Raw genomic sequence first — 21,740 nt, forward strand, 5'->3', positions numbered from 1 at the left:
TTCCTGTAATCCCAGCTACTCGGGAGGCTGGAGCACAAGAATCGCTTGAACTCGGGAGACAGAGGTTGCAGTGAGCCAAGATCACGCCACTGCACTCCAGCCTGGGCAACAGAGCGATACTCTGTCTCAAAAAAAAAAAAAAAAAAAAAAAAGAGAGAAAGAAATTCTACATGCATGCAACAACCTTGTAGAATTCTACATGCATCCAACCATGGTCTTCTACTGGGCAGGTTGTCGGCTGGGCTGAGTAACTGGAACAGACTAGAAGGAAGAAGGTTGGGGATTTAGGAGTTAGTATGGAAGTTCTCACTTAATATTTCTGTTTTCAGTATGCTTCTTCTACAGAGCCCTTTTCCTCTAGCTTTTCCAATTCATAGACTCTTTGTTTATTCTCTATAAAGAATAAATCTCAATACTATACGGGGATGGGAGAGAAGAAATTACGTGGCCATATAGGGGTAAGGAGGTAACTTGGTAGTAAAAATGCCTGTGCCTTTCTAAATCATCTAATGAATAGGCTACTTTAGACTTTCTTTACTGCCAACTTCAGATTTCATTCCTTAAGACTACTTTGTAAGTTATTTATCATTTGTTAGCCTTCTTTCTAGAGTTTAAAACTGATTCCTCTTTCCACTTTTTCTCTGATGTAGTGAGGTTGTTTGTTTGTTTGTTTTGAGATGGAGTCTCACTCTGTCACCCAGGTTGGAGGGCAGTGACGTGATCTCAGCTCACTGCAACCTCTGCCTCCTAGGTTCAAGTGATTCTCCTGCCTCAGCCTCCTGAGTAGCTGGGACTACAAGCACACGCCACCATGCCTGGGTAATTTTTGTATTTTTAGTAGAGATGGGGTTTCACTATGTTGGCCAGGCTGGTCTTGAACTTCTGACCTCAGGTGATCTGCCAGCCTTGGCCTCTCAGAGTGCTAGGATTACAGGCATGAGCCACTGCACCTGGCCTGATTTTGTGAGTTTTTTACTTCCTTTTCTCTTTTACAGTCTATCTTTATTTCCTAGAGCTGCTGTAACATAGTACCACAAACTAGATGGTTCAAACAACAGAATGTATTGTCTCACTGTTCCAGAGGCTGAAAGGCTGATATTAAAGTGTCAGCAGGGTGAGGTTCTTCTGAGGACTGGGAGGAAGAATCTGTTCCATGCCTGTCTCCCAGCTTCTGAGATCCTCAGGTGTTCTTTGGGTTGTGGATGACATTCTTCCTGTGTCTTCACATCCTCTTTCCTTTATTCAGGACTGTTTTTGTATCCAAATTTCCCCGCTTTGATAAGAACACCAGTCATATTGACTATCATCCACTCTAATGACCTAATCTTAATTTAACCATCTGCAAAGACCTTGTTTCCAAACGAGGAAAAATTCACTAATAATGAGAGTTAAAACTTCCACATCTTTTGGGCGACACAATTCAACCCATCACGCAGTTGTTTTAGTGCCACCTCAGGAGACAGCAAAGCCAAAAATACCTTTGCATTCCACCGTCTCAAATCGGAAGTCTATCTTTTGCTCTTTTGATGATGCTATGTTGCATATTTTGAGTCTTTGTGCCATGAGCTATCCAAAGCCCTGAGGAGATAAAAACAATATACGCTGTTTTTGCATTCTTTCATGAGGTAGTCAGTTAGGGAGGACACAAAAGAAGACAGAGGAGACACTCAGGAAAACAACATTTTCTGACAAGTAATTTTGTTTACTTGTGAGTAAGTTTACTCACAAGTTGCAGAAATAGCAGTCACAGCATGCCATACAGGCCACACGTCGGAAAGACACCAGGGAGGTCAGGGGAAAGAAGACAGGAGCGAGGGTAAGGTTTAGGTCAAAGCTTTCATTGGGGTTGCCATAGGAAAAACAGGAAAGGGAAGGGTAAACAATTTAGTTTGAAATATTTCTATGGGCTCTAAACCACAAAGGTTGTCCCTGGTTGCCTGGTAACTTGTCCTGCTATGATTAAGGCAGAGAAATGTTGCCTCCTGGAATGTACAGGTTGGATACAGGAGGTATGGCTCTAGATTGGTGAGTTTGCATATGAAAGGCAGGTTCTCAGCTGAGCCCTTGCTATCTCTAAGAACTGGTTAGGTCTGGTAAAGACAGTCTCTCCCCAGCCAGAATTTTTTTTTTAATGTAAAAACACCATAATATACAGAAAATAAGAAAATAAACTATCTCTCGCTACTGGAACGGGCTATCTGAAACTAGGGACCTGAATGCCCTCAGAACTCCCCCAAACTCTGTATATATTTCTATGTCTCTCTATCCCTATCATATACCTTGCCTCTCTGAGTGTTATCTTTATCTCATTTATCTGGTGACTGCTTGAGACCAAAACGATAGCAGCCCCTGATCTCATATCATCCACTATGGTCTGAACGTGTGTTTCCTCGCCAAATTTGTACACTGAAATCCTAACCCATAAGATGATGTTATTAGGAGGTGAGGCCTTTGGTAGGTGATTAAGTCATGAGAATGGAACCCTCATAAATGGATTAGTGCCGTTATAAAAGAGGCCTGAGACAGAACCCTCTTTCTTTCCTTCTGCTATGTGAGGTTGGAGTGAGAAGGCAGCTGTCTATGAGGAAGCAGGCCCTCACCAGATAGTTAATCAGCTGGCACCTTGATCTCGGACTTCCCAGTCTCCTGAACTGTGAGAAATGAATCTCTGCTGTTTATAAGCCACCCAGTCTATGGTATTTTGTTATAGCAGCTGGAATGGACTAAGACATCATCTAAACTTCACCATCAAAGAAGAAGGGGCTCCTTTCCTTCAGTTCATATGTAAGAAATTCTAAGGAAAAAATTTTGATTAATCTTATGGCCAAGGCAATGAGATTTTATGATTGGTGAGTTCCACTAGAACCATGCGGTGTCAATGTAAAAAGAGTAGTTGCTTCTGAAACCATACATATATCCCCCCCGGCCCCCCCCCCCCCGCCGAAAAAAAAAAGGAGATGTAATGGGCATCATGTTTTTTGTTTGTTTGTTTGTTTGTTTGGGACGTAGTTTTGCTCCTGTTGCCCAAGCTGGAGTTCAATGGCACGATCTCGGCTCACTGCAACCTCCACCTCCCAGTTCAAGCAATTATCCTATCTCAGCCTCTCAAGTAACTGGGATTATAGGCGCGAGCCACTACGCCCGGCTAACTTTTTGTATTTTTAGTAGAAACAAGGTTTCAGCATATTAGCTATACTGGTCTTGAACTCCTGACCTCAGGTGATCTGCCCACCTCAGCCTCCCAAAGTGCTGGGATTACAGGTGTGAGCCACCACACCCAGCCGGCATCATCTTAGCTAATGAACAATGCATCATTATCAGTGCTATGGCAAAGATAAGCACACAATACTTTGCAAGTGCCTAGAAGGAATACAGAACTCAGGCAAAGGAGATCAAAAGGTTTCCTAGAGAAGATGATGCCTGAACTAAACCCTGAATGTTTTATAGAAACTAGTCAGAAAAAAAAAGGAAGAAAACGTTTTCACAGGAAGGAGGCTTTGAATATCCAGTGGTCTGAAACAATACCAATATAGGGAAAATAATTTAGTATGCCTGAACCATAGAGTACAATGATAGGAAATGGCTATATATGAGGCTCAAGAGAGAAACAATAGCCTGATTGTGAGTACTCTATTTCCCTTGTAAATAATTTGAACTGTCTCCCAAAGATTACAGAGAATGCTGACCACTGAATGATATTAAGAAGAGAAATGACACAATGAAATATAGCTTTATTACATTTAGTCTGGCATCAATGAGCTCTCTTTTTCCTAGAAGCGGGAAGGACAAGACTGAACACTATTTACTAATGTGTTTGAGTAATAGTGTTTTGTTTGTTTGTTTGCTTGTTATTTTGAGGTGGAGTTTCACTCTTGTTGCCCAGGCTGGAGTGCAATGCCGCGATCTTGGCTCGCTGCACCCTCTGCCTCCCGGGTTCAAGTGATTCTCCTGCCTCTGCCTTCCGAGTAGCTTGGATTACAGGCATGCACCACCACACCCAGCTAATTTTGTATTTTTAGTAGAGACGGGGTTTCTACATGTTGGTCAGGCTGGTCTCAAACTCCCGACCTCAGGTGATCTGCCCGCCTCGGCCTCCCAAAGTGCTGGGATTACAGGCGTGAGCCACCGCGCCTGGCCCAATAGTGGTGATTTTGAAGCATATTCTCAGATTCTCCAATACTTCCTCCAGGTAGAAGTGAAGTCTGTGGCACCTTCCTTTGAATCTGAGCAGAACTTTGTGACTGCCTTGAGAAACAGAATGAGGCAGAAGTGTCCCTTTCAAATTAAAATGACTAGATTACAAGAGGCCATGTGCTTTCTGCTGACTTCTTTTGGCAAATTTGCCCAGAGACCCCATAGGTACCATGAAAGAAGTTTAGCTAGCCTGCAGCCACTATGGGAAGAGACCCATGGTGAGATCCTATACAGAAAGCAAGTGGTGGCTGAGAAGCGCCAATTGTTTGAGTCTTCTCAGTCCAGCTACCAAAACTGCTAGTGAAGAAGCCTTCCAAGAAGATCCTATCACCACACTAATTAAAACCAAAGCTGAGCCCCATTACTTCAGATTTGTGGGCAAAATAGATGATGCTATTATCTTAAGCCATTCTTTTGAGGTGGTTTGCTATATAGCAACAGATCATCAGAAAGAAGCCAAAATTTTTAAAAAATGAAGATTAAACTAAGGTAGTGGCAGCTGCAATGAAGCAATGTAAGCACACAAATTATTAAGGAGGAAGATCCACTCATGTATAGTTCAGGGGCAGGAAATATTTTCCTAGTCTTGCAGTCAGCCAGGCACATCCCGGTGGTATTTGACACTTGATTTGTGGATGGCAGCTTATTTAAAAATTCAAATTAAGTAATAAAATCCCTTGTTTAAATTCCAAGCTTAGCAAGCAAATTTAGAAAATGGCTGAATAACTAAACCTCTAGCTATTGTATTTGTCATTGGAGACCAATGCACTAAAATTCTGGTTTCATCTATCAATTTAAATGTGATAATATAAGAGACCCTGGGCCAGGTGCAGTGGCGCACACCTGGAATCCCAGCACTTTGGGAGGCCGAGGCAGGCGGATCACCTGAGGTCAGGGGTTTGAGACCAGCCTGACCAACATGGTGAAACCTCGTGTCTACTAAAAATACGAAACTAGCTGGTGTGGTGGCACGTGTCTGTAATCCCAGCTACTTAGGAGGCTGAGGCAGGAGAATCGCTTGAACCTGGGAGGTGGAGGTTGCAATTAGCTGAAGAGCAACAACAGTGAAACTCCATCTCCACACACACACACACACACACACACACACACACAAAGAGAGAGAGAGACCCTAGATCGAAGAAATCAGAACCTATCTTTATGGTAAATTCCACCTGTTTTCAGATTCAAATGCTTGAGTGGGGGAGAAAAAAAGTATGTTTGGGGCAATTGAGAAAATATAAATATAAGCTCTATATTAGATAATGTTGGAAAATATTAGTAGTTTTTAAGGTGTAATAACTATTGTGGTTATGGAGGAACATGTTCTTATTCTCAGGGGGGATATAATTTGTATATTGGGATGGTGTCATGTTTCTAATTTACTTTTTTTTTGAGACGGAGTCTCGCTCTGTCACCCAGGCTGGAGTGCAGTGGCGCGACCTCTACTCAATGCAACCTCCGCCTCCCGGGTTCAAGCGATTCTCCTGCCTCAGCCTCCTAAGTAGCTGGGACTATAGGTGCGAGCCACCACACCCGGCTAATTTTTTGTATTTTTAGTAGAGACGGGGTTTCACAGTGTTAGCTAGGATGGTCTCGATCTCTTGACCTCGTGATCCACCCGCCTCAGGCTCCCAAAATGCTGGGATTACAGGCGTGAGCCACCGCGCCCGTCCTCTAATTTACTTTCAAATGGAAGAAATCTAGGTGAAGGTTATGTTGGTGTTCATCATACTATTTGTCAAAATTCTCTACATGTTTGAAAATATTCATGAAAGATTGAAAAAACTTCTAACCCTTGAAATCATTTTAAAAAGTACAAGAGCCGGGCGCTGTGGCTCACGCCTGTAATCCCAGCACTTTGGGAGGCCGAGGCGGGTGGATCACGAGGTCAGGAGATCGAGACCATCCTGGCTAACACGGTGAAACCCCGTCTCTACTAAAACTACAAAAAAGAAAAATTAGCCGGGCGTGGTGGTGGGTGCCTGTAGTCCCAGCTACTCGGGAGGCTGAGGCAGGAGAATGGCGTGAACCTGGGAGGCGGAGCTTGCAGTGAGCGGAGATCGCGCCACTGCACTCCAGCCTGGGCGGCAGAGCTAGACTCCGTCTCAAAAAAAAAAAAAAGAAAAAGAAAAAGAAAAAAAAAAGTACAAGAAACATCGAAAGTGTATTTGAGAAAATGTGAGCTTTTTAATGTAGTATTTTGATTTTGGTTAAATAAGACATTTTGAAATGTTTTTCTCGATTGTGTTAATTTAAAATTTACTTTCATAGGCTGGATTACACCTGTAATCCCACCACTTTGGGAGGCCGAGGAAGGTGGATCACTTGAGGTCAGGAGTTCGAGACCATCCTGGCCAACATGGTGAAACCCCGTCTCTACTAAAAATACAAAAATTAGCCAGGAGCGGTGGCAGGAGCCCGTAGTCCCAGCTATTCGGGAGGCTGAGGCAGGAGAATCCCTTGAATCCGGGAGGAGGAGGTTTTAGTCAGCTGAGATTGCGCCCCTACACTCCAGCCTGGCGACAGAGTGAGATTCTGTCTCAAAAATAAATACAAAACACAGCCACAAAATAAAAGAAACTAAGTTTCATTACTGGCACCAGAAAACGAATCATATAGTCCCACTTCTTCATGTTATTTTTCTCCATGGCATCTTTCAATCTTTATGTATGAAAATTCATGAGGGCAGGGCGCGGTGGTTAGCACCTGTAACCCTAGCACTTTGGGAGGCCGAGACGGGCGAATCACCTGAGGTCAGGAGTTCGAGACCAGCCTGGCAGCATGGCGAAACCTCGTCTCTACTAAAAATACAAAAAAATTAGCTGGGCGAGGTGGCGGGCGCCTTGTAATCCCAGCTACTCAGGAGGATGAGGCCGGAGAAAATTGCTTGAATCCAGGAGGCAGAGGTTGCAGAGAGCCTAGATGGAGCCATTGCACTCCAGCCTGGGCGACAAGAGAGAAACTCCATATCAAATAAATAAATAAAATAAATAAAATCCAGAGTTATTTTATCACATTATATGTTTATAATTTTAAGCCTTATTTTCAAATTGAAAATAGTTTAATTTTCAGTCGCTCATGTTAGGTTTTTTTTTTTTTTAGACAGAGTCTAGCTCTGTCGCCCAGGCTGGAATGCAGTGACACGATCTTGGCTCACTGCAAGCTCCGCCTCCTGAGTTCACACCATTCTCCTGCCTCAGCCTCCCCAATAGCTGGGGCTACAGGCACCCGCTACCACGCCCGGCTAATTTTTTTGTATTTTTAGTAGAGACGGGGTTTCACGTGCTAGCCAGGATGGTCTCGATCTCCTGACCTCGTGATCCACCCACCTCCGCCTCCCAAAGTGCTGAGATTACAGTCGTGAGCCACCGCGCCCGGCCTCATTTTAGTTTTGATGCAAATATAGTTAAACCCTCCCGGGTTCTCCCTTCCGGGTTCAAGTGATTCTCCTGCCTCAGGCTCCCGAGTAGCTGGGGACTACAGGTGAGCGCCACCACGCTCAGCTAATTTTTTCTGTATTATTAGTAGAGACGGGGTTTCACTCGTCTCGTGTTGGCCAGGATGGTCTCTATCTCTTGACCTCGTGATCCACCCACCTTGGCCTCCCAAAGTGCTGGGATTACAAGCATGAGCCAACGCGCCCGGCCTATTTTTATTTATTTATTCTTTTTGAGACAGTCTTGCTCTCTCTCCCAGGCTGGAGTGCAGTGGGCGATCTCAGCTCACTGCAGCCACTGCCTCCCGGATTCAAGCGATTCTCCTGCCTCAGCCTCCACAGTAGCTGAGACTGTAGGAGCGCGCCACCATGCCTTGTTAATTTTTGTTTTTTCTGTAGAGACAGGGTTTTGCCATTTACCCAGGCTGGTCTTGAACTCCTGAGCTCAAGCGATCCTCGGCCTGGGCCTCCCAAAATGCTGGGAGAACAGACGTGAGCTACCGCGCCTGGCGCCCTGTGGGTGTTTTTAAAATTAGAGACACTGAGACCCCGACTGAAGAAGATAGGCCACGGGGCTGCTGTTATCTAATATTTATCAGAACTCACCCGACTTGTATGGGCAACGCAGCCCCTTTTCACTGTTCTTTTTCTTTGCAAACTCCACAGTCCTCCCTGTCGCTGCCCTACAGTACTGGTTGGAAGGTCTTTCTTCTTTGACTCTAGGTGGGGAAATCCTGAACGAGGCTTCGCCGCACCTGCCCCAATGCCCAATCTTCTACTAGCATTCCAGGCAGCGCTTTCTAGTCACGTGAGGGATACCTAACCACTGGAACTAAATAAGATGTGGGGGAACAACTGAGGTCATCACCTAAATTGCTTGATACTCTCTTTTCCAGAAGACGAGCCCCCTTTCTGAGTTTATGGCAGAAAGTGAATCCCTCCCTCCCTCCCTTCCTTCCTTTCTTTTTCTGTAAGACGGTGTTTCGCTCTTGTTGCCCAGGCTGGAGTGCGACGCCGTGATCTCCGCTCGCCGCAACCTCCGCCTCCCGGGTTAGAGCGATTCTCCTGCCTCAGCCTCCAGAGTAGCTGGGATTACAGCCATGCGCCACCACGCCCAGCTAATCTTGTATTTTTAGTAGAGACAGGGTTTCTCCATGTTGGTCAGGCTGGTCTCGAACTCCTGACCTCAGGTGATCCGCCCGCCTCGGCCTCCTGGGATTACAGGCGTGAGCCACCGCGCCCGGCTAGAAAGTGAATCATTTCTATATTTGATTGTACGTGAAGCCCTCGGTAGTCCTTACTGACATCATGTCTCCTTTGGACTTTGATTACACTACGTGTCCTTCATCTGACTCCTCTCTTCAGATTCCTGAGTCACGCTCTGTTTATGTTGCTGTTCAGGAGCGAACTGCGGCACCGCCCAAACACTGTGATGCCAGCGCGGGAGGAGGGCCGCGGGAGGGGCAGCGGAACGCGCAGAGGGCACGGTGCAAGCACGGGACAGCTCTGCATTGGCCAAAGGGATCCCAGGAGGCCTGGCCCTCTTTTCTCCTGAGGCTGGATCCCAACCAGCAGGAAAAGGCTGGATTTTCGCCTTTTGTATTTGTTTTGGGGCCCAACCAAGAAAAACAGTGGAGGGGGAATAAAACATGTTTAAATCTTTTTTTGTCTTAAAACCATCTTTAATTCCACAGTCACAAAATAAAACATAACTCGAATGTTTTGATGTTTGCAATGACATCGATTTTGAAAAAGGTTAGCCAGAAAGGAAACGCAGTGAGACAGAGCGCTCGGCCACCCCCTGCCCTGGGCGCCTGGCGCATGGAGGGCGGGGCGGGGCTCGCCGGGTGACGTCACAGCCCGACGCGCCACCCAACTGTTTTTGTGCTCCCAGCTCTAGCGAAAAGCCGCCGGTATTTCTCCATCTGGCTCTCCTCTACCTCCAGGCAGGCTCACCCGAGATCCCCGCCCCGAACCCCCCCTGCCCACTCGGCCCAGCGCTGTTGCCCCCGGAGCGGACGTTTCTGCAGCTATTCTGAGCACACCTTGACGTCGGCGGAGGGAGCGGGACAGGGTCAGCGGCGAAGGAGGCAGGCCCCGCGCGGGGATCTCGGAAGCCCTGCGGTGCATCATGAAGTTCCAGTACAAGGAGGACCATCCTTTTGAGTATCGGAAAAAGGAAGGAGAAAAGATCCGGAAGAAATATCCGGACAGGGTCCCCGTGAGTGTAGAGGAGCGGGGGGGATGGGAGGGGAAGGGCCCGCGGGGGCGGGGGCGGGTAGTCGAGATGGCTTCCCTGGGGCGCCCAGGCGGCTCTGGAGAAGGGAGGTTCCGAGAATTACTTAATCCTGAACGCCCTTCAGTGCCAGAGCCAATGGACGTCCAGACTGTAGAGCTTTTAAAACCCTGTGTGCCTGGGCCCCGAACCCCACTTCAGGGCTGACGGCGTTTTGGGGGCCGAGCCGCCGTCTTCAGTGACTCAGCAACCCACACACGGTCTCAGCAGCTGAGACCGTGTGTGGGTTGCGGTACACAAAATAGGGCCCCTGTGGGCGAGAGTGGTTAGATCGGGGCCATGGACTGGCTGCCTTTAAGAACGCAGGGACATTGTGCTGTGCGGTGAGGTTTGCGCAAACCCAGTCGATTTCTGCCTTGGCTGGTTCTCCTTTAATGAAGTTGACTTTGGCTCTCATATCATTGGTCTTGGGAGGAAAAGGTTCAGAAGCTATTCAGTAATTTTCTTGCATTACAGGGGGTTAGGGGAGCACAAGACAGTCCTGGCCTGGAAAACAAGGTCACGTTCTTTGCCCAACAGCCCTCTTGCCTCATCGTTCTAGGCTCCGGGGCTTGTGTGGGGACAGACAGCCTCCCCGTGTTGATTTCTGATCACCTGGTACCTGGTCGCGATAAGGCAGGACTGACGTTTTTTCTCCGTTTTAGACACCGGCTTAAGTAGTTAAAACTAGTGCAGGCAGTGAGTAGGAACAGAAAAGTATTAGGTATCTTTCAGCATCCGGGCGTTTTCCCCATTACCCCCTCCCCCGCCCACTTGCCTGGTGTTTCTCTAATGCAGGCTGCGCAGCCGAATTGGAGGGCAGAATATGGCTTAAGTGGTAGGGGGACCAGCAGCTGTTGGATTTTGGAAATGGAGGAGCGGAGATTTTAAAATTGTGCTCTTTATCTTCAGGTAGGAACATTAGTATTACATGTCACATAATGGTAAAATAATTGCTGTTATCTGATGTCTTTTCTTGACTCACAGCCACTCTGGGTTTCTTCTCTAATCCTTACCTAACGTTCGTGGTTTTATAGCTACCAGAAGCCACCAGCGCCTTAGCCCAGCCGTAGAAACCTCTTGTACCCCTTTTCCTTTAAAAAGAAAAAAAAGTCATTAGGGCTGTTCATTCCCCAGGAATTACAAAAAGGTTTTCAGCTTATAGAGAGGTGAGTTAATCCCTTACTCGGGAAAGGATCCTTTACAAATTACTTTCCTGGTTTCTGGACCTTGGATACCTGAAAATTTTGCCCAGTTCTGGTGATACCAATCTTTTGAGCAATGATATTTAAAAAATACAATCAAGTTTTATTGATAGTTTACCCTAGCGGTATTATAAGTACTCAGTCTGTAATCATTGACTTACTCCTTACGCGATTACCCGTTCTACAGATGGAGTATTCAAAGCACAAAGAAATGCAGTAACTTCCTAAAGGTTTCACATTGCTGATCTGTGGTTGAGCTGGAATTCCAACCCTGTCTGAAGGACTGGAGCTCTCGGGTATCTTAACCTCCATGCCATATTGTTTCTCAGTTTCTAATATAGTTGTATTAACCAGAATTAATGACGTGCTGTGGACTTTACACTGTTAAGTATTGGAAATAAATATTTATGTGTATTCACTCTGAATATTTTAGAGCATTCTGTTCTTTTCCTGCCCATAGTTTGGTGTTAAATGTTTTACTCCTGTGATAATTTTTAAGCCATTAAGCCTGTCACTCAGATTTCAGCTTTCCTAGGGTTATGTTTTAACCAATGGTGAGCTGCTCCCAAGGTGCTCAGTCTGTGACCTTCTTTCTAGTTATGACGCAGGTTCCTTGATTTGGTTCTAGTTCTGGGAATTCATTGCATCCTTGGGCAGAACTCTTAATCGTGCTGTGCTAGAGTGTCTTGTTTACAGAAAAGAGGGTTAGAGTAATGATTCCTGAAGCCCATTCCAGCTTGACCATTGGTGTTATCAAAGCAATGGCGTACCTTGACTGCTCGCATAACCAGAACTTAGCCCCACCAATATTTCTTCAGAGCCAACGTTGAAAAGAAGAGGTGTGCTTGTGCCTTCAGAGAGGAAGGGTTGGTGGGATCTTGAAATTATCTTCAAAGATACAACATATCAAAAAAACTGTTAGGAACAGATTGTCTATTTTAAAAATTCATAACCCTACTGAGTATTAGTCACATTTTACAAATGAGGAAAACTGAGACCCAAAGAGGCAAAGCATCTAGCCCAGGGGTCTACCATAGTGAGGAGTAGAGTTGGGATTCCTGGAAACTTAACCTTGGTTCTGGGAAACCAATATTTTAATGATTACCCCTCCCCCTTCTCTTCCTCTCCAAACCCCTCCCTTCCCTCCAGGTATTGCCCTCTGCTTTATCACTTTCTTTTTCTGTCTTCCTTTGTGGTTTTTATCTTACTGCTAGGTGTCCGAGTTCCTTTGGGGCACAATGCTAGCCTCTTTCTGCCTTTTCCTTTTAATTCCTGGCTTACGTTACCCTAATTCAGTTTTTATTTTTAAATTTAAAATGTGATCATGTCCCTCTGGTCTTCCTGGTTCAGGATTTTTTCTACAAGAACACAAAACGAGTTTTTGTTTTGTTTTGTTTTTGTTTTTGTTGTTGTTGTTTTTTACTAATTTTAATTTGTTCCTTTTAATTTAAAAAGTTCAAACTCCCTCCCAAGTTAATTATGTTAGATAATTCTTTATAATTTATGAAGCATTTTCATGTAAAATGTTATTTATTACTCACATTCACATCATATCAATACCATGACTTTGTTAAAGACGTGTTAGAAAGTTTTCTTTTCAGGCTGGGCACGGTGGCTCACACCTGTAATCCCAGTACTTCCGGAGGCTGAGGCGGGTGGAGCACTTGAGGTCAGGAGTTTGAAACCAGCCTGGCATCATGGTGAAACCCCATCTCTACTAAAAAATACAAAAATTAGCCGGGCGTGGTGGCATGCACCTGTAATCCCTGCTACTCCCGAGGCTGAGGCAGGAGAATCGCTTGAGCCCAGGAGGTGGAGGTTGCAGTGATCCGAGATCAGGCCACTGCACGCCAGCCCAGGCGACACATGTGACACTCGACCTCAAAAAAAAAAGTTACTGGAATACTGAAGCTGAGAGAGAGGTTACGTGACCTGTTGAAGATCACACAGCCACTAGAAGTACTCATACAGTTTTTTTTTTTTCTGCGTCTTCACTTTTTTTTCTGCATTTCCCATATGTTCTAACTAAAATGACTATATTTTCTTTTCTTTTTTTTTTTTTTTGAGACCGAGTTTTACTCTTGTTGCCCAGGCTGGAGTGTAGTGGCGTGATCTTGGCTCACCGCAACCTCCGCCTCCCAGGTTCATGCGATTCTCCTGCCTCAGCCTTCCTGAGTAGCTGGGATTACAGGCATGCATCACAATGCCTGGCTAATTTTGTATTTTTAGTAGAGACGGGGTTTCTCTATGTTGGTCGGGCTGGTCTCGAACTCCCGACCTCAGATGATCCGCCCGCCTCGACCTCCCAAAGTGCTGGGATTACAGGCATGAGCCATTGCGCCCGGCAATGATTATATTTTCTAAACTAAAAGTCTAAAGCTCATGATTTTACAATAGGTATTTTCTGTTTGGTAAGTTGTAGTGTATTAAAAATATCTTTTAAATTTTGATAAATCTAGTACAGAAATACATGATTTTTATACAACTTGAACTATAGAAGTATATAACGTAGACATAAATCCCTTAAAATCCTAACAATCGAAAGCCTAAAGCTCATGATTTTATAACAGATATTTTCTGTTTGGGAAGTTTTAGTGTATAAAAAAATCTTTTATATTTTTATAGATCTAGTACAGAAATACATAATCTTTATTAGAAGTATATAATGTGGACATTGAAAATCCCTTAAAGTCCTAACATAATCAATATCTATAAATGACTTGTTGTGCTGACATCATATTATAGGATATCATTGTCAGACTTGTTTTAACACTGTATCTTTTCCATTTAATAATGTTTGAACAATCTTTACAGTTCTTGGAAATTTTGACAAAGATTTAAACCATGTTATTGGTACCTTTAATAAATGGTATTTATGAGAAATAATAACTTACAGGTGATCAGGACCATATGAGAAAACCCAGTTTTCTTGATGCTCTAATTAAATACCAGAAGGTGGCCAGGCACGGTAGCTCACATCTGTAATCCCAGCACTTTGGGAGGCCAAGGCAGGCGGATCACTTGAAGTCAGGAGTTTGAGACCAGCCTGCCCAACATGGTGAAACCGCATCTCTCTTAAAAATACAAATACTTAGCCAGGCGTTGTGGCATGTGCCTGTAATCCGAGTTACTCAGGAGGCTGAGGCAGGAGAATTGCTTGAATCCGGGAGGTGGAGATTGCAGTGAGCTGAGAGGGAGCCACTGCACTCCAGCCTTGGTGACAGTGAGACTTCATCTCAAAGATAAATAATAAATAAATACCAATAGGTATATGTCCTATAGTAGATCTTACAGGTAACCTGTAATTACTTAAAATCAAAGTTCTTTTTACTTTTCATCATATACAATCTCTAGTTTATTTTTATTTTAGTAATGCAGCTATAACCTCACGAAGCCTATTTTTTTTGTATAATTTTATAAGGGGTGGGGGGATAAGAAATGAAACAGGTGTCCTGGGCCTAGACAGATTCATTTCCAGTAGTAACTAGGCAACTCTAGGGTGTAGAAGGAAAAATACTAGATTGCCTTCCGTAGTTTTCATTTCTACTCTCCTCCTCTCCTTCCAGGTGATTGTAGAGAAGGCTCCAAAAGCCAGGGTGCCTGATCTGGACAAGAGGAAGTACCTAGTGCCCTCTGACCTTACCGGTAATGCTCTTTGCCTTCCCTGACCCTTCCTCCTGTGAAAAAACTCTCTAGATCCTCATTACATGCATGAGATTGTGAGATTGAGAGGCAGTACATACTTGAAGGAAGTGAGTGGGATGCTCTGGAGTTATCTGATTAAAAAATGACTCAGGCTGGGCGCCCTGGCTCACGCCTGTAATCCCAGCACTTTGGGAGACCGAGGCGGGCGGATCACGAGGTCAGATCGAGACCATCCTGGCTAACACAGTGAAACCCCGTTTCTACTAAAAAAAATACAAAAAATTAGCTGGGCTTGGTGGCGGGTGCCTGTAGTCCCAGCTACTTGGGAGGCTGACGCAGGAGAATGGTGTGAACCCGGGAGGCGGCGCTTGCAGTGAGCCGAGATCATGCCACTGCACTCCAGCCTGGGCAACAGAGCGAGACTCTGTCTCAAAAACAAGAAGACTCAATAGTTCTTTCCCATCACCATGTCTTGTTGGATTTTGACACAGCAAAGCATAAGACATTGAAAGAAAGGACCAGATGCCCATTATTTAAACTTTTATTTTAATTAAATTAATTAATTAATTAATATTATTATTTGAGATGGAGTTTCACTCTTGTAGCCCAGGCTGGAGTGCAGTGGCATGATCTCGGCTCACTGCAACCTCCGTCTCCTGGATTCAAGCGATTCTCCTGCCTCAGCCTGCCGAGTAGCTGGGATTGCAGGCACCTGCCACCATGCCCGGCTACTTTTTTTTGTATTTTTAGTAGAGACAGGGTTTCACCATGTTGGCCAGGCTGGTCTTGAATTGCTGAACTCAGGTGATCCACCCGCCTTGGCCTCCCAAATTGCTGGTATTACAGGCGTGAGCCACCGTGCCCCACCTAAACCAATTTTAAAATTCAGCTTTGGCTGGGGGTGGTGGCTCACGCCTGTAATCCCAGCACTTTGGGAGGGGGATGTGGGCAGATCACCTGAGGTCAGGAGTTTGAGACCAGGCTGGCCAACATGGTGAAACCATGTCTTCATTAAAAATACAAAAATTAGCTGGGTGTGTTGTTGGGCACCTGTAATCTCAGCTACTCAGGAGGCCAAGGCTGGAGAATGGCTTGAACCTGGGAGGCAGAGGTTGCAGTGAGCCGAGATCGCACCACTGCACTCCAGGCTGGGTGACACAGTGAGACTCCGCCTCAAAAAAAAAAAAAAAAAAAAAACCCAAAATTTGGCTTTGTTAATTGTGATATCAATTTGTTCCAAAAAGAAAACCAGTCTGGCTTCTTGAGAGGATTATATTTTAGAGTTTCCTGATTAAATACATCTTCTTAAGCTACATTTTTTTAAACTAAGTTTTGTAGATTTTGTTTGAGATTATAAGACATATATTCATTGTTGGGTGTGGTGGCTCATGCCTGTAATCCCAGCACTTTGGGAGGCTGAGGCGGGTGGATCGCAAGGTCAGGAGTTTGAGACCAGCCTGGCCAACGTGGTGAAACCCCGTCTCTACTAAAAATACAAAAGTTAGCCGGGCATGGTGGCGCGTGCCTGTAATCCCAGCTACTCGGGAGGCTGAGGCAGGAGAATCGCTTGAACCTGGGGAGGTGGAGATTGCAGTGAGCCGAGATTGCACCATTGCGCTTCAGCCTGGGTGACAGAGTAGAACTCTGTCTCGGAAAAAAAAAAAAAAATACATATATTCAGTCTTCATCGTGATCCTTAATGGAATACACACTGCATCCAGGACACACTGGAAAGATTTTGTTGATTTGCTCCAGAGTTAATAGGTTTGAATATCAGCCATCTAGAAAATTTTCAGTATTCTCAGGTAAAGGCAAAGCATTGAACCTTGTTTAATGCCCCAACACTGAGTTGAGTGACTGTGCTAAGATGACCAGAGTCCAGTGGACCCCTTTCCATTGCTAAGTTTTTCTTAGGGAGGGTCTGGGGATGGAAAGAGTTTCAAGTCAGGTTTAGACAGTGATGGGAATGTTTTGGTCTGGATGCACATGGTATTCCTTCAACGTAGTCCTCAGGCTTTGAGTGGATATGCTAACATGAGGTCTGAGATTGAATAAGAGGGGAAAGGAGGAATAAACTCCACTATGGCATGTCAGGGACTGTGCGGGCTTCTGAGTTTCCCTTTTTATTTTGAAAGCTCCAGGCCGGTATTTGGCTCTTCTCAGATGGTATATAAAGCTGGTACTGACTCTAAGGGGAAAAATGCAATTGAATTTTTTTCCAGGACTTACCCTTCTACTAATTCCTTGTTTTCTTACTTTCTTGTCTGCTCTTTTCTTCTTCCATCATCCAGTTGGCCAGTTCTACTTCTTAATCCGGAAGAGAATCCACCTGAGACCTGAGGACGCCTTATTCTTCTTTGTCAACAACACCATCCCTCCCACCAGTGCTACCATGGGCCAACTGTATGAGGTAATGGTTCTGGTCGCACAATACTGGATGCCGTCCAGTGCAGTCTGGCATCCTCTAGCCCTTGTTCTAGATGCGTTGATAACACATCTGAGAAGTGGGGCAGAAGGTGTTATTTATCCGGATCCTCTTACATATGGCAGTGTGAGGCTCTGAGAGATTAGATACCACTTGTTTTTTAGGGATTAGGCACTCTACTAGATTTAATCCTTCTGAAATCTTGTCTGACTATAGTCTTGTCTGACTATAGTGTTTTAATGCTGGACTGTTTATTGAAACAGCAGGAAGTGATTCCTGATAGCAAAAGTACCAAAGCGTCAGCCCATCGCAGTTCCTGCTATTCTGGTTGGTAGCATGTAATTTGTAATGCATTCAGAATCCAGTTCATTATTTTACTCCCATTTAGCAACAGATTGAGAAAGCACGTAATAGTAAAGCCAGCTCCTTCTAACTCTGAGGCCAGCCTCTGCCAACTGAAGGATTCTCCCCACAGTCAGCTTCTTCTATGAACTCTGAAGTTTTGGCTTAAGACAACCACATTGATACTAAACAAGGGGAAACTTAGAACAAAACTAAAACTGTGAAACAGATTCCACATTATCTGGGCACAATGAATCAGATAAAATGAAATTTAAAATTAAGGCAAAGTCTGTAAATGGATTCATGTCTTAACAGATAAACTCAGGAGGAATAATTTTTATGTGATGTGGTTTAATTGGAAGTGTCAGAATCTGAGGAAACTATAGTGAAAGACTTTATTATTACTGAAAACATAATCTAGGATTATAACTATTATTTTTTTGCAGTATTTTGCATAAGATGCTTCCTTCTCATTGTGCTCCGTTAATGAATTACATAAACTTCTAATAATCCTGAATCTTTTATTGCATAGCATATATTCCCTGTTAGTATATGTCCCATTATATATCCATCTGTGGTATCTATGTTCCCCTTGCTAGGAGTGAGCTCTTTAAGAGTGAGGACTGTGCCCTAGTCATCTTCATATCCCTGATACCTATGTGTAATATGTTTTCAATGAAGGATTTTTGTTTGTGAACTCAGAGCTCAAAGTGTAATTCCAAGCACTTCTCCCTATCCTTTGCTCCTCTTTTAAATGGGGACTAATGATATCTTCCATACCTGCTTTACAAGGTTGTGTGAGGCTCAGCATCTTAGAGCTAATGAATGAATATGTTTTCTAAACTGTTGTCTTATCTCTTCCCCTAGGACAATCATGAGGAAGACTATTTTCTGTATGTGGCCTACAGTGATGAGAGTGTCTATGGGAAATGAGTGGTTGGAAGCCCAGCAGATGGGAGCACCTGGACTTGGGGGTAGGGGAGGGGTGTGTGTGCGCAACATGGGGAAAGAGGGTGGCTCCCACCGCAAGGAGACAGAAGGTGAAGACATCTAGAAACATTACACCACACACACCGTCATCACATTTTCACATGCTCAATTGATATTTTTTGCTGCTTCCTCGGCCCAGGGAGAAAGCATGTCAGGACAGAGCTGTTGGATTGGCTTTGATAGAGGAATGGGGCTGATGTAAGTTTACAGCATTCCTGGGGTTTAATTGTTGTGCAGTTTCATAGATGGGTCAGGAGGTGGACAAGTTGGGGCCAGAGATGATGGCACTCCAGCAGCAACTCCCTGTGCTCCCTTCTCTTTGGGCAGAGATTCTATTTTTGACATTTGCACAAGACAGGTAGGGAAAGGGGAGTTGTAGTGGACCATACCTGGGGACCAAAAGAGACCCACTGTAATTGATGCATTGTGGCCCCTGATCTTCCCTGTCTCACACTTCTTTTCTCCCATCCCGGTTGCAATCTCACTCAGACATCACAGTACCACCCCAGGGGTGGCAGTAGACAACAACCCAGAAATTTAGACAGGGATCTCTTACCTTTGGAAAATAGGGGTTAGGCATGAAGGTGGTTATGATTAAGAAGATGGTTTTGTGATTAAATAGCATTAAACTGGAATTGACAAGAGTGTTGAGCATCCCTGTCTAACCTGCTCTTTCTCTTTGGTGCCCCTTATCTCACCCCTTCCTTGGAATTTAATAAGTCTCAGGCATTTCCAATTGTAGACTAAAACCACTCTTAGCATCTCCTCTAGTATTTTCCATGTATCAGGACAGAGGTGTCTTATGTAGGGAGGGAGCAAGTATGAAGTAAGGTAATTATATACTACTCTCATTCAGGATTCTTGCTCCCATGCTGCTGTCCCTTCAGGCTCACATGCACAGGAATGCTACATGATGGCCAGCTGCTTCCCTCCTTGGTTATCATCCACTGCAGCTGCTAGTTAGAAAGGTTTGGAGGGATGACTTTTAGTAAATCATGGGGATTTTATTGATTTATTTTCACTTTTGGGATTTTGTGGGGTGGGAGTGGGGAGCAGGAATTGCACTCAGACATGACATTTCAATTCATCTCTGCTAATGAAAAGGGTCCTTTCTCTTGGGGGAAATCTGTGTGTCAGTTCTGTCAGCTGCAAGTTCTTGTATGATGAAGTCAATGCCATCAGGCCAAGGAAATAAAATAATTGCTTACCTTAAAAATCCACTGAGTTCAGCAATGTTGCCTTTATTTTGTATGTATTAGAATAGATGATATGTGGACTCTGAACAAAAGAACTAAGTGGGGAAAGCTGTTAGTGATGAATGTTCACATATGGTCAGACCCATATATGTTTACTCAGCTCTTTAGTGAGCAGGAGTTGCTGTCCAAGGGTGAATGTTATGCTGGGGCAGTGTGCCTGCTGCGTTGGTGGGGTGTGTGTGTGTGTGTGTGAGATTTTTCTCCTCCAAAGATAAGTGCATCGTCACTGTTCTATGTGTTTCTGAAAGCTGAAGGTGGAAGACTGCCTACGTAGAGTGTAAGGGGTGGGCTGTGCTAATTACAAATGCAGATGTCTAGGCCATCTCCCAGATTTAGCTGACTCAGAATCTCAGCGTAGGTGTCTAATTTTTAACAAGCTCCTGATATGACTGCTGCACACTGAAGTTTGAGCGTCATTGCTTTTTGCACCAGGTTTTGCTGTAGGTCCCAACCACACCTTACTCTCTCCATCACAACTTGGTCAGTCTGAAGCCACCATCTCCCAAAGCAGCAAATAGCACCTAGGCAAGGCTCCCGGCATCAGAACAAGCTTGGTGTCTTCTGACCATATGAAAGTCTTGTTCAGTTATTCAGGAACGAATATGTGGGTGGGCTTTGAGCATGCAAGTTAAATGAGAGAATGGAAAACAGATTAGTGAAAACTTCTTTCATGAAGAACCTTAAGACCCATCTCTAACCCTCTCTAATCTCTTGCAGTCATATCCCCAAGTGATGTCTACCTCTGTAGAGAGTTAGGGAATATATCAAGGTCACCAAAAAGGAAGTAGGAAGTTATAAAAGATCCATGCCAAGTAGCACCACATGCAGAAAATTATGTAAGATTATGGAATTTTGATGAAGGCATTGAAAATGGACACTTGTCCCTAATGACAAAAATATCAAGGTGCTGTTCCCTGATAAAGCCAAAAGGAAGCTAATATTTGAGTTTAAGATGTGAACTGTATTTTGAAACTAACAGATTTATCCACGACCTAGGAATGAGACTGGATGAATATTTAAAAGCAAAAAACACATGGCGGCAGATCCTAACCCTCTGTACACATCTGAAACAGTCCCTGTAGGGCAAGAGACTGTAAGCCATTTCTAAGCCAAAGAGATCGTTTGAATTTAGGGGCTGTCTCTCTCCCAGGTAGGCTTTGCTTATTTTAGGCCTACTTCCTGGATTTTCCTAAGGAACAAATTTTATCCTTGGATAGGACATTACATATCATTTTCGACAAGCTGTCTGATTTTACCGAACAGTGGAGTTTTTAAGTAACAGCCAAGTTCAGAGGCAAAGTCACATCAGCTGTTGTGGAAGTGCGTCTGGAATTGGTGGGTTCTTGGTCTCACTGACTTCAAGAATGAAGCCGCGGACCCTCACGGTGAGTGTTACAGCTCTTAAGGTGGCGCGTCTGGAGTCTGTCCCTTCTGATGTTCAGATGTGTTCGGAGTTTCTTCCTTCTGGTGGGTTCGTGGTCTCGCTGGCTCAGGAGTGAAGCTGCAAACCTTGGCGGTGAGTGTTACAGCTCTTAAGGCGGTGCGTCTGGAGTTGTTCGTTTCTCCCGGTGGGCTTGGGGTCTCACTGGCTTCATGAGTGAAGCTGCAGACCTTCGCGGTGAGTGTTACAGCTCATAAAAGCAGCGTGGACCGAAAGAGTGTGCAGTAGCAAGATTTATTGCAAAGAGCAAAAGAACAAAGCTTACACCGTTTGGAAGGGGACCCAAGCAGGTTGTAATGCTAGCTAGGGCAGCCTGCTTTTATTCTCTTATCTGGCCCCACCCACATCCTGCTGATTGGTAGAGCCGAGTGGCCTGTTTTGTCAGGGCGCTGATTGGTGCATTTACAATCCCTGAGCTAGATACAAAGGTTCTCCACATCCCCATCAGATTAGTTAGATACACAGTTGCCACACACAGGTTTTCCAAGGCCCCACCAGAGCAGCTAGATACAGAGTGTCCATTGGTGCATT

The 21,740-nt window shown here is 44.7% G+C and overlaps 2 protein-coding genes and 1 long non-coding RNA gene across 4 annotated transcripts in view; 1 reads left to right on the plus strand and 2 right to left on the minus strand.

Moving 5' to 3' along the window:
- OLR1 (oxidized low density lipoprotein receptor 1) overlaps positions 1-8,543 on the minus strand; it is a 54,408-nt gene extending 45,865 nt beyond the window's left edge. Inside the window, exons 1-2 of the mRNA XM_031001059.3 lie at positions 8,237-8,543; positions 1,479-1,578 (exon numbers count right to left, since the gene is read on the minus strand). Of these exons, the coding sequence (XP_030856919.1) occupies positions 1,479-1,486 (8 nt within the window). The 5' untranslated portion in view covers positions 1,487-1,578; positions 8,237-8,543. The remainder of the gene's footprint in view (positions 1-1,478; positions 1,579-8,236) is intronic.
- Positions 8,544-9,057: 514 nt separating this feature from the next.
- On the plus strand, positions 9,058-19,728 carry GABARAPL1 (GABA type A receptor associated protein like 1). Of its 2 annotated transcripts, XM_004052701.4 has the most exons (4): positions 9,058-9,851; positions 14,677-14,755; positions 17,047-17,165; positions 18,390-19,728. In XM_004052701.4, the coding sequence occupies exons 1-4, from the start codon at positions 9,762-9,764 to the stop codon at positions 18,453-18,455; spliced, it is 354 nt and encodes a 117-aa protein (XP_004052749.1). In that variant the 5' UTR covers positions 9,058-9,761; the 3' UTR covers positions 18,456-19,728. The 2 variants fall into 2 exon arrangements, with proteins under 2 accessions (XP_004052749.1, XP_018894342.1); XM_019038797.4 differs by having other exon boundaries at positions 9,478-9,851; positions 17,047-19,728.
- On the minus strand, positions 10,791-11,796 carry LOC129525942 (uncharacterized). The gene is made up of 2 exons (XR_008670518.1): positions 11,272-11,796; positions 10,791-10,999 (listed from the first exon to the last, which is right to left on the minus strand). It is a non-coding gene; the product is annotated as an uncharacterized lncRNA (long non-coding RNA).
- Positions 19,729-21,740: the final 2,012 nt, after the last annotated feature.

Source organism: Gorilla gorilla, chromosome 10 (genome assembly GCF_029281585.2).
Source record: "Gorilla gorilla gorilla isolate KB3781 chromosome 10, NHGRI_mGorGor1-v2.1_pri, whole genome shotgun sequence".
Lineage (NCBI taxonomy): Eukaryota > Metazoa > Chordata > Mammalia > Primates > Hominidae > Gorilla > Gorilla gorilla.

Coding starts and splice junctions, on each gene's coding strand:
- GABARAPL1 (XM_019038797.4), top strand. CDS start 9,762: ATGAAGTTCCAGTACAAGGAGGACCATCCTTTTGAGTATCGGAAAAAG. Junction 9,852..14,676: donor AATATCCGGACAGGGTCCCC/GTGAGTGTAGAG, acceptor CTCTCCTTCCAG/GTGATTGTAGAGAAGGCTCC. Junction 14,756..17,046: donor AGTGCCCTCTGACCTTACCG/GTAATGCTCTTT, acceptor TCCATCATCCAG/TTGGCCAGTTCTACTTCTTA.